General features: G+C 34.6%; 2 protein-coding genes across 2 annotated transcripts in view; one reads left to right on the top strand and one right to left on the bottom strand.

Annotated features, from left to right (window-relative positions):
* Positions 1–13,994, bottom strand: part of LOC139138342 (calponin homology domain-containing protein DDB_G0272472-like) — an 85,410-nt gene extending 71,416 nt beyond the window's left edge. Inside the window, exons 1-3 of the mRNA XM_070706674.1 lie at positions 13,845–13,994; positions 13,609–13,701; positions 13,374–13,437 (exon numbers count right to left, since the gene is read on the bottom strand). Coding sequence (XP_070562775.1) covers positions 13,374–13,437; positions 13,609–13,701; positions 13,845–13,911 — 224 coding nt within the window. The 5' untranslated portion in view covers positions 13,912–13,994. The remainder of the gene's footprint in view (positions 1–13,373; positions 13,438–13,608; positions 13,702–13,844) is intronic.
* A 630-nt stretch (positions 13,995–14,624) lies between these two features.
* The window catches only part of LOC139138349 (phospholipid phosphatase-related protein type 1-like), a 38,310-nt gene continuing 35,774 nt past the window's right edge, over positions 14,625–17,160 (top strand). The window contains exon 1 of the mRNA XM_070706690.1: positions 14,625–15,115. The gene's annotated coding sequence lies outside the window, so the exon portion shown is untranslated. The remainder of the gene's footprint in view (positions 15,116–17,160) is intronic.

The following is a 17,160-nucleotide window of genomic DNA, read 5'->3' as shown; positions in this document are numbered from 1 at the left end:
ACTATGTTACTTTATTGAAATACATTATTTGACCCTCAAAACTTTAATTTGTCCCTCATTTAAACCTACTGTGGGTCACTGAGCCCCCATGCTATCAAAAGCTGGCTGAAACACTGAAGTAAACAAAAAAGTTAAATTTTACTCACACAACAAATATATTAAATACTGGAAAAAGTACGTCAAAACTAATAGCTATTGAAGCTTTCACAAAGTCAAATCTAATTAGTAAAAGATTACATCCCAATGTTGATGTCATTGTTATGATGGAAATGATTGATGATATAGACACAGAGTGTTCACAAAAGACAATATTCCTGTACTATGAAAGACCTTCAGGCCAGAGTATTACATGTTAGTAACATCTTGTCGTTTATGCATGAATACTGTATACAACATTACAACTACACCAGCTTCACAGTTCCATTGGGCACAGCTGAAGAAAACTGGATACAGTGCTCCTTATGGTGATAATATTGCTTGCCTAAAGGTGCTTTCTATAGTAAATGCCAAATACCTTCTCGAATCAGTACTTCAATTTAAGCCTATGCTACTGGTGTGAATTTTCATCCAGACGCAGGATGCAATTCCTATGGTTGTGATAAAAACTACAACAGAGATAAGTGAAATTGTCATGGTACATAAATTTGTGTGAGATCGTTCCACTTTAAAGGTGCGGAAAAATATTAACACTCAATGGAACCCTTGTAAAAACTTTGGATAATTTGACACACTAGCAGCAAAATTTCAATCAACAGTGATTAGTATCTTTAGAAATCATTGGTATAATATGTCCTAAACCAAAATTACTGCAGTGTGTATAATTAACCTGGTTTAACCTTTAAAGGTCATCCACTAACATATATGTAAGTGCTTCAACTTCAGAACTCTTAAGTGATCAATTAATTAGCAAATGCACTATATGTCCAAGTTACAGGAGTCTTACATGACGGCTATGATAAGAAAATCATGTCTGATATACTGATTGCTTGATCATTCAACAAATTCACATCAAAATCCAACAAAATATGCACCATGGCATACATCGAGTTCACATGCGAGTTGTCCTATTTTATCAAGATCTATCAATCACCATGGTAACAATTATTATATGGTATTCATGTATAAATATCAGAACACACATTCTCCTATTACATTTAATGGATGAAACAGATGTTTCACCTGCTACACGAAAAAAATGATCACAGTCATTTGACATGATTAAGTTCAAACACAAAGGAATTATTCACTGCCGATAGATCTTTATTTACATACATAGCATTAATGATCAGATTTCTTGCATCATGTCATACATTTCTACAGCCTTTATAAAGCAATTTCAAATACTATGTGATAAATTATTCATGTCTTGTCATGTCATTCAAACACTACAAGCTTTCACTACCGTTTCCCATCATTTCAAATCAGCAATTGTTCTCTGTTGACATGATGTATTATTCCTTTCTCAGACTTAACATCTGTTGCGTTCTGACAATTTTTGAACCATTTCGTGTGAAACAAATTTGAAAAATTGAATTTACTATTACTGTCAAAACCTTATGGTTTTCACTTGAATTTTTTCTTTAGACTATATTCATAAATTTCAGGAAAGTGTCAGAAATAGATGTCATGTACTCTAACCAGTTTATGGCCATTGTCCAAAGACTTCAAGCTTTGTTGTCATGACAACAGGACATCATCATTATAAAGAGCATTAATATTACAGAACTGGATCAATACACAATACTGAGGATTCACCCTCAATTAAATAGTAACAACAGGATTTCACTTCTGAGAAGAGGATTTAATTTCGTAATTAATTGAAGTTCCATTCAGCACATAAAAAATATATGTTTTTCAATATAAGGTGTTTCCTTTCACCAGGTTCAAATGTTGATGAATTTCTCCAAATTTGAAAATTGTGGTTTTGGTAGCACAGCCAACTTTTCATAATGCTTAACAGAACTGATTCTAGAAAATGGACAAAATTATCATCATGATTATAACACTCTATCTGCTGTAATTATACAGTTACTAAAAAAATTATATACACATTTTTTACACTTGATTAACTTTTTAAATGCATCTTGTTCATTTGACTAATCTCCTCTTAATATATGGGCCATAAATAAATGTATATATAGTGCATACCAGCTCCTTGTAGGATAACCCATTGAAAATATGCATATTTGCATAGACCACTTTCTTTTGGCAGTCACCATGACTGTAAAACATGGATTGACTTGGATAAATGATTGGCATTTTATTAAAGTTGTCCTCCAGTGGCACTACGGTAATTGACAGAATTTGCATGAGCTGTTCAAAAAATGTTTTGACAATAAATATAGATCATCGCCATGTTTTGTGAACAACACTAGGCAACATTAGAAAGACATGTCGTATCCACTAAGGGGCTGACAAAAGTGATATTTCCAATATTGTGCACATGCTAGGGAGTTTCCATACTGCCTTACAATGGTAAAATCTCTTCTTTTCAGTACTCTGTAAAACCTACTTTCACATATTTCTGATCATAAATAAAACTTCAAATAACAAAAGTGGCATGTTTTTGATGACAAACAAGTCTGTTACTTCTGACAGCAATGTCCTTCTATGCTGAAAACAAGTTGTACATCCGCAGACACCGATATCAAATCTACAATATTGTATAGGATTGCAATATGAAGAAATAACATGCACAGTCGTTACAATATCGACTAAAGTAAAATATATTCATAAGTTATATGACAGAACCCCATGGCCTGTGAGTGCAAGCGCTATGGGGTGAGAACACCGCCAAAATTATCTTGAAAACTTTATTTAAACTTATCTCATTATTATTATTCCATTGTTTGGTGATTTAATGATAATTATATCAGTATTTGGCCATTATTTTGCAATTATTTGATCATTATATGGATATTATTTTGACATGATTATGAACTTATTTGGTAATTCGGTTGTTTTGACATTATTCAGCATTGATGTCTTGATTTGGAACTTATTTCATCATTATTATGCCATTATTTGGTGATTTGGTCATTTTTATGTCATTATTTGGTCTTTCTTATGCAATTATTTGGTCATGATTACGACATTGTCTTGATATTATCTTGATATTGTATTGACATTATTATATTAATTCGGTTCTTTTGCCATTATTCGGCATTGATGTCTTGATTTAGAACTTATCTTATCATTATTATTCCATTATTTGGTGATTTGGTCATTTTTATGTCATTATTTGGTCTTTCTTATGCAATTATTTGGTCATGATTACACATTGTCTTGATATTATCTTGATATTGTCTTGACATTATTATGTAAATTCGGTTCTTTTGCCATTATTCGGCATTGATGTCTTGATTTAGAACTTATTTGGTGATTTGGTCATTTTTATGTCATTATTTGGTCTTTCTTATGCAATTATTTGGTCATGATTACGACATTGTCTTGACATTCTCTTGATATTGTCTTGACATTATTATGTTAATTCGGTTCTTTTGCCATTATTCGGCATTGTTGTCTTGATTTAGAACTTATCTTATCATTATTATTCCATTATTTGGTGATTTGGTCATTTAATGTCATTATTTGGTCTTTCTTATGCAATTATTTGGTCATGATTACAACATTGTCTTGACATTCTCTTGATATTGTCTTGACATTATTATGTTAATTCGGTTCTTTTGCCATTATTCGGCATTGATGTCTTGATTTAGAACTTATCTTATCATTATTATTCCATTATTTGGTGATTTGGTCATTATTTGGTCTTTCTTATGCGATTATTTGGTCATGATTACGACATTGTCTTGACATTCTCTTGGCTTTCAATTATCTGACCTCCTTTATTATCTGAACTCATTATTTGACCAGCATTTGAACCCTACCCAGAAATCATTTCTCATTCACAATGGCGCAGATGATACGGTCTGTTCCCTCGCATAGAGATAGAAAAACGGGCTTTGCTTAAGTTTTAAAGCGCAGCTCAGCACATCGCGTATCTAGAATAGTTGGGCGTGCTCGAAAACAGAGATCGACCACAATTTTGGATTAAAAATCGATTATTTTCGGCGGCGGGACTGGGCTGTGTTGGGTAGCCTTTGGTGGCCTGTAGTATTAGCTATTACACCTAGCCGAGCGTACACGTCTGTGTACCGTGTGTTTTCGGCGTTATATGGTACAGGCCCACGGCACGTTTCGTAGATCGTCGTCGGATGGGAAGTGACTAAGACCGAGGTTCGGTCTTCGGCCTCACAGTGTCAGTCACTTCCCATCCGACGACGATCTACGAAACGTTCCGTGGGCCTGCTATGTTATGTGGTAGAGGCCGTATAACACCGGAAACACACAATACCTGTACGTACGCACGGCTAGGTTACACCCAGCCTGCCACACAGAGATCAGTAAAGGTATCGATACCGTGGACGAAAACGACAATCGCCGCGCTGTCTTAAAAAAATCGCAACACATAGAAGACTAGGGGACTAACAGTTACCATGGATTTTTGAATTCTGGCATATGAGAACAATCAAATATTAGAGAAAAAAGATGGGGTCACCATACTTGATCTTATGCAAGTGTACGATGAAAAGTCAGTTTTTCTAAAATCACTTAAAATCAATATATAAAACCATTCATTTCAAGTTCATGCAGTAAATTAAATTTTCACATCTCATTGTACCAATAACACAAAGTTAAACTCTGAACAGTAAAGACTCTAATTTAAATGGAAAAATGTGTGACTAAATGGAAACTTTTATTTGTTATTAAATTTGCCATTATTAGACCCAAAATTTCTGAGATTAAAACATTAATTTCATGGAATATTTTAACCTTCCAGTATTGTCAATTTTGAAAAAACATTTTATAAGTGGCATCTAAGTTGTACATGTCTTGTACTTTTGAAAAAAAAATTCGGTAGGTCACTGTGCTCATTTTTTCACAATTTGGTTAAACGTAGCTAGGGATACACAATAATGGCACGAGTATGTTGAGATGATTTTGATTCTAATAATACAATCAAATGCAGTGTGGTCTATATTTGCAAATAAATACGACAATGTAATCGCTTTGTCAAGGTCAAACATATTTAAGGTGCGTTCAAAAAAAAATGGTGAGGGGGCTGGAGGAATCGCGATTGAAAGCTTATTTTTTTTCAGATCCCCCCTCAATACCCTCAAAAATTTTCAAGTCCCCCCTCAATACCCTCAAAAATTTTCAAGTCCCCCCCCCAAATTACCATATAGCCGCATATCTATTAGGAATGCAAACAGAGTAAAAACAACATGTAATGTGTTGTTCTGCACGCAAATCTTTAACACTACCTCTTATCAGCAGGTTGTGGAGCCATATACCTAGGGCAAGTTCTAAAATTGATTCATTTTTAAATGCATCAGTGAACTTTTTGGATTTCTCAGTCTAAGCCGACTTGAGTTTATCCAACTCTGGCCAGTTCAATGGTACCAGCTGAAGAGCACACAAAATGACAATCATGAGAGAGTATGAAAATTGTGTATCCTAGCTACGTTTAACCAAATTGTGAAAAAAATGAGCACAGTGACCTACCGAAATTTTTTTTTTCAAAAGTACAAGACATGTACAACTTAGATGCCACTTATAAAATGTTTTACAAAATTGACAATACTGGAAGGTTAAATATTCCATGAAATTAATGTTTTAATCTCAGAAATTTTGGGTCTAATAATGGCAATTTAATAACAAATAAAAGTTTCCATTTAGTCACACATTTTTCCATTTAAATTAGAGTCTTTACTGTTCAGAGTTTAACTTTGTGTTATTGGTACAATGAGATGTGAAAATTTAATTTACTGCATGAACTTGAAATGAATGGTTTTATATATTGATTTTAAGTGATTTTAGAAAAACTGACTTTTCATCGTACACTTGCATAAGATCAAGTATGGTGACCCCATCTTTTTTCTCTAATATTTGATTGTTCTCATATGCCAGAATTCAAAAATCCATGGTAACTGTTAGTCCCCTAGTCTTCTATGTGTTGCGATTTTTTTAAGACAGCGCGGCGATTGTCGTTTTCGTCCACGGTATCGATACCTTTACTGATCTCTGTGTGGCAGGCTGGGTGTAACCTAGCCGTGCGTACGTACAGGTCTTGTGTGTTTCCGGTGTTATACGGCCTCTACCACATAACATAGCAGGCCCACGGAACGTTTCGTAGATCGTCGTCGGATGGGAAGTGACTGACACTGTGAGGCCGAAGACCGAACCTCGGTCTTAGTCACTTCCCATCGACAACGATCTACGAAACGTTGCCGTGGGCCTGTACCATATAACGCCGAGAACACACGGTACACAGACGTGTACGCTCGGCTAGGTGTAATAGCTAATACTACAGGCCACCAAAGCTTCCCAACACAGCCCAGTCCCGCCGCCGAAAATAATCGATTTTTATCCAAATTGTGGTCGATCTCTGTTTTCGAGCACGCCCAACTATTCTAGATACGCGATGTGCTGAGCTGCGCTTTAAAACTTAAGCAAAGCCCGTTTTTTCTATCTCTATGCGAGGGAACAGACCGTATCATCTGCGCCATTGTGAATAAGAAATGATTTCTGGGTAGGGTTCAAATGCAGGTCAAATAATGAGTTCAGATAATAAAGGAGGTCAGATAATTGAAAGCCAAGAGAATGTCAAGACAATGTCGTAATCATGACCAAATAATCGCATAAGAAAGACCAAATAATGACATAAAAATGACCAAATCACCAAATAATGGAATAATAATGATAAGATAAGTTCTAAATCATAACATCAATGCCGAATAATGGCAAAGAACCGAATTAACATAATAATGTCAAGACAATATCAAGAGAATGTCAAGACAATGTCGTAATCATGACCAAATAATCGCATAAGAAAGACCAAATAATGACATAAAAATGACCAAATCACCAAATAATGGAATAATAATGATAAGATAAGTTCTAAATCAAGACATCAATGCCGAATAATGGCAAAAGAACCGTATTAACATAATAATGTCAAGACAATATCAAGATAATATCAAGACAATGTCGTAATCATGACCAAATAATTGCATAATAAAGACAAAATAATGACATAAAAATGACCAAATCACCAAATAATGGAATAATAATGATAAGATAAGTTCTAAATCAAGACAACAATGCCGAATAATGGCAAAAGAACCGAATTAACATAATAATGTCAAGACAATATCAAGATAATATCAAGACAATGTCGTAATCATGACCAAATAATTGCATAAGAAAGACCAAATAATGACATAAAAATGACCAAATCACCAAATAATGGAATAATAATGATAAGATAAGTTCTAAATCAAGACAACAATGCCGAATAATGGCAAAAGAACCGAATTAACATAATAATGTCAAGACAATATCAAGAGAATGTCAAGACAATGTCGTAATCATGACCAAATAATCGCATAAGAAAGACCAAATAATGACATAAAATGACCAAATCACCAAATAATGGAATAATAATGATAAGATAAGTTCTAAATCAAGACATCAATGCCGAATAATGGCAAAAGAACCGAATTAACATAATAATGTCAAGACAATATCAAGATAATATCAAGACAATGTCGTAATCATGACCAAATAATTGCATAAGAAAGACCAAATAATGACATAAAAATGACCAAATCACCAAATAATGGAATAATAATGATAAGATAAGTTCTAAATCAAGACAACAATGCCGAATAATGGCAATAGAACCGAATTAACATAATAATGTCAAGACAATATCAAGATAATATCAAGACAATGTCGTAATCATGACCAAATAATTGCATAAGAAAGACCAAATAATGACATAAAAATGACCAAATCACCAAATAATGGAATAATAATGATAAGATAAGTTCTAAATCAAGACATCAATGCCGAATAATGGCAAAAGAACCGAATTAACATAATAATGTCAAGACAATATCAAGATAATATCAAGACAATGTCATATCATGACCAAATAATCGCATAATAAAGACCAAATAATGACATAAAAATGACCAAATCACCAAATAATGGCATAATAATGATGAAATAAGTTCCAAATCAAGACATCAATGCTGAATAATGTCAAAACAACCGAATTACCAAATAAGTTCATAATCATGTCAAAATAATATCCATATAATGATCAAATAATTGCAAAATAATGGCCAAATACTGATATAATTATCATTAAATCACCAAACAATGGAATAATAATAATGAGATAAGTTTAAATAAAGTTTTCAAGATAATTTTGGCGGTGTTCTCACCCCATAAAGCGCGCCGTACTGGCGGTATTTGCCGAGTGCTGCTGTGTATTCGGCGGCAGTCCTTTCACGAGCGAAGCGAGTGAAAGGACAGCCAAATACACCGCAGCACGAGTGCAAATACCGCCAGTACGGACGCTTGCACTCACAGGTCATGGGGTTCTGTTATTATTACATATGTTCTATCTTTTATTTGCATCATTCATCGAGAGAATCGACGATTAGTCGTGCGTACTACTTGTCTATCAAAGCTTCAGTCGAACCCTGCAGCGTTATACAACATTGACATCACTGTAGTGAGGCATCAAATCAGTTTTCACTTTTCATTGGTCAACGCCGCCACACCCTCTATTTTGATTGGCTTAACTGTTGTTTACTTGTTTATCAAGGATGACGTCAGAGGAACGTCGGCGAGCTCGAACTCTGCTCGTGATCGCGATTGCTCACACATGGGTGACATAGATAGTCAAACAAAGACAACTTTGAAAATGGAACGCTTCTAAATTTTTCACGTTTTGTGCTTGAAATTCTTCTCAATGATCGATACAAATAACAGTTCAGAGATTTTACGGGAATTTCAAGAGTAAGATTCCGCAAACGTAACTTGTCGAACGATCAAATTTCAGTGTTCACCGTGGCACACATACAAGCACAGAGTAAACTGCGCGCAAAAATTGACTTTCTGAACATTGAAAACGGGGAATGTCTGGGGAGAAAACTACTGGCAAAACGTCTCTGAAAATGTTAACTGTTTAATTAGCACCGCTGCGCCAATAGTTACGTGTGCTTCGATACACGATAGCCACCGTTCCCACGGCAGCACGGCTACCGCATACCGTGCCGTGTACCGAACCACACGTAACCGTGGCTGCGCCGACGTCGCCCGTTGTCAATGTTTTTGCTTCGCTGATGACAACCTGCTCTTCTTGATTATAAAAATCGACCTCACACTACAATAAGTACACGCAATTTTTTTTGTTGTGGGTTTTTATCTTTAATGCCATCCATTGTACGATGAACCAACATGAAATGAAATCTTGTGGACGACATTTTTTGTGTTTACAAAAAAAAATAGTTCTGGGTCAACATTGGTAAATACTCATTAACATAAAGGAATGGCATAATGTTTTTGGTATTGCACTGCAGTGCAAATACCGGTAGTACGCGCGCGCTTCGATGCGAGTAAACTGTGGTACATATGTAATAATTTACAGAAATTGAATGATCAATCATACAATGATAATTATAATGACAATAAAAGCTGGCTCTCATTTCATTTTGTCATGGTCTGCTGGTAATGTATCTCTCTTATTTTTGGTTATTATTTAGTCCATAAATATGTTGGTGGGATCTATAATTGGTGATTGCTAGAATTTGAGTTTCGTTTCTTTAGAAAGACCTTTTCTATCAGAATCTTCCATAAATGATCAAATCATGTTTTTGTTATGAATCCACACCTTCATGGAAAAATAAAGGTAAATGTAAAAATGAAAGGTTTTCATCAAATTCCACACCTGTGTGAAATACCTATGTACCAATTATGATAATAACAATAATTTCTGTGGCATTTTGATCATATAACAACTTTCTTTCCACAAAAAGAATGCTTTGCCTTGAAGTTAGATATTTCAGTAAACAATATTGATGTTATTAAACAAAGCAAACTACACACAATATGGGATTAACTGATAATGATTTTGTTTCTCAGTTTGTTCAAGGGCAGCTATCACCAGCTGTCACTGCCAATGATAGTTGAAGGAATTTTAGCTACATACAGATAGGTCTTGTAGTTAAATTAAATTGAATTTCAGAAACCTTTCTACCATATCCAAAATATTTATGATTTGCATAAACCACAAGCAGTAAGACATTCTCACCCTATTAAAATATCACAATAAAATTGTATACAACATCAAGTCAAAACATGAATTTACATTTCTTAATTTTCTTGACCATGAAAGGGCAATGTTTAATTTCATTTATTTAAACATTTGAGCACCAAAGTAAATTTTTGTCACCTTTAAAAATATATTCCAAGCAATTTGTTTTCAGATTTTCACTAAAATTTTGATAAAAATAGTACCCAATGAAATATGATGTCCATTTGATCCAAAACTATCAAAAAAAACACAGAAAAATTCATGAAAATTGGTAAAATGGTGCACAACAATTTTGTTCGGAAAAATTACAGCTCTCAAAGGGTTTTAATGTTAAATATTAAGAGTTTCATAACCAGAATAATTTCCTCACTATAGATAAAAATATGTATCAGTCAGATTGTCTGAATTTATGTCATTGTTCATTTTGAAATCCAGGGCTCAAAATTAACTTTTAACCTTGTAGTCTACTTGGGCTACCATTTTTTGAAGTTGGTAGCCAAGTGACATTGGCTGCGGCTGCAGGTAGCGCATGCATATTTTAGTTTATTAATTTTTACAGATTCTGCCAATAAAGTGTAATTTCTAGTCATTTGATGTCAATACTTGCACACAGAAACCGGTACAATGGACAACAGTGACACTCAAAGTTTGGTGACCTATTGACAACCCCTTTCATACTCAGAGTTGTTTGCAAATTTTGGCCATGACAACATCAGCACCAGAGAGATACTGTAGCTGGGCTAAAAATAGGCTATGGACTTTCTGTAGGGAGGAGACTGGGAGGAGACATAAAGTCTCTGATAACTGTGATTATGACTGTTATGAGCAATGAAAATGTGTGTTCATTGGCCATCATTTCCTGCGCCTTTCATCCAAGCAATTTTTAAAAATTGTTTAATATTGCAAACTTTTAAATTAAAAAATATGAACCTCCAGAATGTTTATAATCTGCATAATGAATTCATCTTCCAGGAAAATTTCTAAACTTGATATCAACAACACTGTGACAGTAACTACAGATTGCAGATACACATTTTTGAAAAATGCTCATTCTCTGTACAGTTTTCATATATTTTGTTTCTTTGGTGAAGAAATAACAAATAAAAATATTTTATCGATATTTAAATTGTATCTGGTTTGTTCTTCTTTTCATGCACATCCAGAATGGAAACTACACAATGTTAATTTTCTCTGTCTTCAACACTGTAACTAAATTTAAAAAATTATCATCACTTTTGTTGAAAACTTTTCTGGATGAAACTAATTTCCTTTTTGACAAGGTAGTTTCAATTTATTAAAGGCAATTCTTGGCATTTTTTTAATGAATTAGTTCATGTTATGTTTGATTATACTCCAATCTCAAACAGACAGGAAAAAATCATCCACTTTTCTGTAAACCTAAAACACACAACAGTTCAAAAACTTCATCTTCTCTAGAGCTTAGGTATGTCTTTATATGTACAGGTAATTTAACTTTTTATTCATATTTTTCAATGACCATTTGTTATGCTTCCAATTTGATAAATCGTTTTCAACAGATTCAGAAACTCTATCTTACAAACAACTGCAGAAAAACTGGACAAATTCCTTGAAGTATTTCAACACACAAACTTCCTGTTTGAATACCGCTTGTATTTGACTTCAGCTACGATTTATTGACATTATACATTAACCTAAACAACCTGAGGTCATGACCTTTTAAAGTCTGTAGGTTACAGTACCAAAGTTCAGAGGTCACATATTGAGGTCATAAACATTCCTATATACTACAAAGCTACTCATTTCAATTTTCATGCAGAGACAAGATCAGTTTTTTAATTCATATGACATTCTTTAAAAATTGATAAAAATAACTTAGAGTGATTAAAAGCTGTCATCACTTCTAAGTTAGTTTTGCTTGTTCTGGAAAATTTTAAACAAAATTATTTGAGCAAATGGAGCAGCTATACTATACATAGTTTTGACATCAGTTACTAATGTATTGACTTTTTGAAGTAGACAATATATAATTGCGATTCACCATGAGACTTACAAATATAAACTGCGAATTCCACTCATACAATGAGATAACTGATTTTTACAGTAATAAAGTATTCAGGGGATTGAATATGATCTCAAGCAGTCTTTTAATTTCTTGCAGCTGCACCCATAAGAAGTTTTTAACATTATGGAGTAACTAAGTTGTTCTATTAAATCTGTCTGTCTTTTCAAACGGTATGTGGCTAAACATTGGCATGTTAAATCAATTCTGATATCAGACACACTTATACTATAGGTGAAACCAAGGCTGTATCTTACTTATCACACTGGAGACACAGCTATGTTGAGTACTTTGAGAGATTTACAATCATACACATACATGCACCTACAACAATGCCTATTATTTATGTTACCTGGTACATTTGACTGCTGTGCACATTCCAGTAGCTTGACAGTTGTCAAGGTATTTTTTTATGCCTGGCTACTGACTTTTTACACACCTGGACTAGTATTCTACACTGGAATTTTTATTTCCACAATGATTTTTTATGCCTAAGTAAACCAGGTTACTATTCCCGCAACCTGTTGAGTGTTCAGTAGGTATTAGGTGAAATGCATACGAGCAAGGTGAATGAAAGATCAGACGATAGGAAGAGCGAATGATAACAGAAATTGTGTGGGAAAAAATCAGAACTAAAAGTTATGTCATTTATGTATATTGAAACTTTGAATATTGCTTGGTGGTTGAAAAATCCAAACTTCCCCACGGCGCTGTGACACAAAAATGATGTAAGAACCTGCAAGTACCCGGATGGCCCGCAGTCGAGAATAATACTTTCTCTCTCAATATAATTTGAGGAGAAAAATAAGAAAACATATTTAACTGTAGTTGTACAAAAAAGACTAAAAACATTACCAAAAGTTTTACAACTATTGTTCCTTCAAATAAATTTAAATTTATATATTCCCTTTTTTAGATTAAAACACAAGAGAGACATGCTATGCTTTATGATTCACATTTGTTATTGGCCACTGGTACTTAATGTTTGATAAAAATTAAGCTATACTCAACAAGTACTTCATGATCGAAACCTCTTAGCCCATTGGATGTTTGTGACCTAGCTGTCCTTACTGCAAACATTACATCTCCTGTTTGAATTCAGCCCAATGGACAATGAGGTAATATTTGTCATACTTGTGTGAATGAAGTGCAACCTACCATATTTGACTAAGGGCCTGCAGGGGTAACTTCGACCTCAGGAACAAGTCGCGTGCTTTCTCTCCTAGGGATTAAAACGACAAAAGGCTACTTAGAGAGACAATTAATGTCATTTACAATAATGAAAGAAGAAAGTGAAGTAGGTTTACTGGACACCAACTTTCGAACTTTCAAAATCTCATGTACATAATACACATTACACTGCAGAGAAAGTATGAATGACATTTCAACATACCTGTAAGAAGACCTACAACAGGATTTTGACTGTAGAATAAAGCATCATACCGAGTTCTTTCTTCGTCGGTCATACTCCAGTCATCATTTCCATCTGTGAAAAACAAAAGAAGTGCCAGTGTTTACATTATGTGAATTGCCGTTCATCACATCAGAGCGGTTTGACAAAGTTTCGATAGAGCTGCACAGTGCATATATAGCATGACATTTTGGCGCGACTATGTCTTCAAATCTTACCTTGACTTGCTCCGGCCATGGTTACGAAGCCCCCTAATTTATTGGCCAAATACAAACAATGCAGCATATAGCCGAATAATGTATTTAAAGTGAAAGGCACATTGGTGACATCGTAAACTGCTGGCTGCTGTCACAGTAGCACCGCTGTACTCATTGCACGCAGAAAATGTATCGATATCGTACATCGATGACCTCAATTTCACGCACATGACGACCGTGGTCGTCTGCTGCCACGCGAGGGCGATAGCAACAACTTTGAGTGTGCATCATAAGAACGCCAGACGAAATGTCCATGAACAAACTTGAGGAAAATTGGTGACTTTCTTTTCTGCGAATTACCATCTGCTCCTGGTCTAAAAGGTGAGTAGTATGGATAGACTTTGTGGTTCTTATATTGAATTATTTAGAACTACACTGGTTGAATACGGATGGAGGGACTGTGGTACATCATAAAATCGTCGTAAAGTGTAAGCCCTCTGCCTAAATACAGTACTACCAAACCCCTTCCCGCTTCAAATTCCACAAACGGATTGGGTGCGTGTAGATGCTTTCCCAAACTTAGGCTTCCCATGATGAATGGTGACCTGTGTCAGAGATGGTTTAAAACTTTCAGTTAAAAAATTTTGATGTGGAATTCTTCAAAATGGTTAGGTTATCTCTTCTTCGCCTCTCTCCGCTAACGTAGCTAACCGTACTACACCCACTTTGGCAACCTATGCAAGACGTACGTGCAAGCCGACTTCAACTTTTGGTTCGTCGTCTGCTCTGGGCCCGCATCGGTAGGACTCAAACAATGGCTTGATACCTGCTTTGTTCCATTAAATTTCAAAGCATCCCTCATCTGGCTTTCTTCAACGAAAAAGTCACCCTTTTTTTGAGAAATATGGGAGAAAATTAGACAAAAATAACATCCCCTAATTTACAAAGCCTTGGAGAGCTAGGGAGATATAAATTTAAAAATACAGTTACAGCCATGTCAACTTGTATAGTTGATAAGATAAATCAAGTTGCAAAATTAAGTTTGTTGGATAAAATTCTCGTGAAAGTTGATCACTACTTACATTGTCCAAAGTACAAGATCAGTAATTTCGGAGGCAAAAAAAAAAATAGATTCCCTCTAGTCAAGTATCATATCATTATTACTTTATTTTTCAACAACACAGGAGTGTGGTAAGGCAAAAATTACAAACTCAACAAACACTGGATAAAGCTGCTGCTGGGGAGGAACTAAAGTACAAGAAATAGAATTTCACAAGTGGTAATTTATCTTTGTGAGTAAAGATATACATGAACTTTTCTCTATCATTCAAATCAAGAAAGCCAGGATTTTATAGGACTCTTAAGAGCCGCCCGTATCTCATAGTTTGTCAGCTTGCCGCTTACCTTCCTCAAAGCTAAGGTGGAGAAAGATATAAAAACTTCATACATCTATTTTGGTATTTTTAAATTACATCTTAAAATCTTATTGAAAAAATGCTTTCGCTGTCTTTTATGATAACAATTTCTAAATTATTATTTTAGCAACAAAAATTTCATGTAATTATTGCCACAAAAACCTGTGCATTTTATTATTTCAGTGATGCAGATAGCATAGAAATATTTCATTTTGCTGTAACTTGGTTATACAACAACATTCCTTTCCAGCTAAATACTGGATTTCTTAGTGTTTTGTGTGACACCTTTACTTCAAAAATGTATTTTTGAATTTAACAAAATTGTGACTTTGATTCCTTATATCCTGTTTGGGTTCCCATACTTAGATGCAACCTAAAAGACAGAAAGTGTTGTTTAAAAAGTGAGGAGTATGATTGTTGATTAAATATACCTCAGAAAACATTGAAAAACTACTTACCCAGTAGTTATATTTCGAGGCGAAAAATCTGAAACCAAGTATTCTTGTGAAAAAACTTTTTGTGGTATCTTTTCCAAAACTGTTGATAGAGATGAACGAGGACAATAAATTTTCAAATGTGTTGCAGAGTATTGTAAAGACCCAGTTGGGACTAGTTGTCGTTTATGTGCGCCCTCTAGTGATAGAAAACTCAATTCAGTATGCGTGGAGGACTGTCATGAAAACTGTGTGACTATAGTATCACAAGGTTTATGTAAGGGAGCACATACTCTTGACCAATTTCATACTAAATACAAATTGCACACTTTTAGTATTCTAAAAATGTAATTTTATGCCACATGAAACCGCTGATCTTTTCTTTACAATGTATTATGTTCAACAGTGATGGTTAAAACACTAACAAACATATGTCAAGAGATGCTCTGTGGTGCCATGGACAAATTTCATAGATAAGAAAGCCCAGTTAACCCAACTTAGATGAAAACTCTTCATTGCTAAGGTCTGGTGTACATCAGTGTAAGTTAGCAGTTGATAGAATATCAAAGATTATTTGCATGATATGGGGTGGTTAATGAGAGTTGATTTTTGAATATTTGGAAGAAGTACTGTAAACTTATTGATGAGGTTCAATTGAATACTGAAGAGGTGTAACTAATTCTACAATTTACAAAGAGGTGTAACTGTCGTGATCAGATGCAAAGAACCTGTTGCATATCTTATCAAGCATGACTTCACATGTACCCGATCAAGGCAATGTTTAGCCTATCAAAAGATAACCTGAACCAATAGACACTCTTCTTGTGTCACAGCTGACTTCATTCAACCTTCAATGATCTGTAGTCCCAGTGACTCTGATGCAGGGTGTGTCTTTTAAAAGTTTCCATTTTCCTAGCTTGCATCCATATATCATAAGTCCATATAAATACCAGAGTTGCCTTTGCCATGAATGAACACCTGTTATCATGTTGTGCACTGCAGCTCACATATTTCCCTATTTTCTTGATCTCCTACAACTTGGATTTTTATCGCAGTATTTTTTCTATCCATACAGTTTGTATATCAGCCTATTTCAAAATTTCCTACATGAAACCTATGCTATTTCCGGTTGCAACCAATTATTTTTTATGCTTCGATTTAACCAAATGATATAAGGAATGTGCAAATTCAAACTCTCTCATGTGAGTTCTACTAGTTTATTGGAAAAATTACGGATTTTCCCTGATTTTAACTTGAGGCTGCTCAACTATGTACCAAGTCTATCAATGTGAGGTCAAGGTTGACTATGAAAAAGTGAAACTATGCTAAGAGCAAACATGCCTAGTAGGTGATTATTCTTAGGTTTTAGATTTGTGAACCACTTGTTGAGCTATTCAAGGACAGAGGCCACAGTGGGTACAGTCACCAAGTAGGTGTATGAGGGTCAAGCATACAGCTTTTATTGGTACATTCCTTTAATAGCATACA

The sequence above is a fragment of the Ptychodera flava genome, chromosome 8, assembly GCF_041260155.1.
Source record: "Ptychodera flava strain L36383 chromosome 8, AS_Pfla_20210202, whole genome shotgun sequence".
NCBI classification, from domain to species: Eukaryota; Metazoa; Hemichordata; class Enteropneusta; family Ptychoderidae; genus Ptychodera; species Ptychodera flava.
This window is presented reverse-complemented; position numbering and strand designations above follow the sequence as displayed.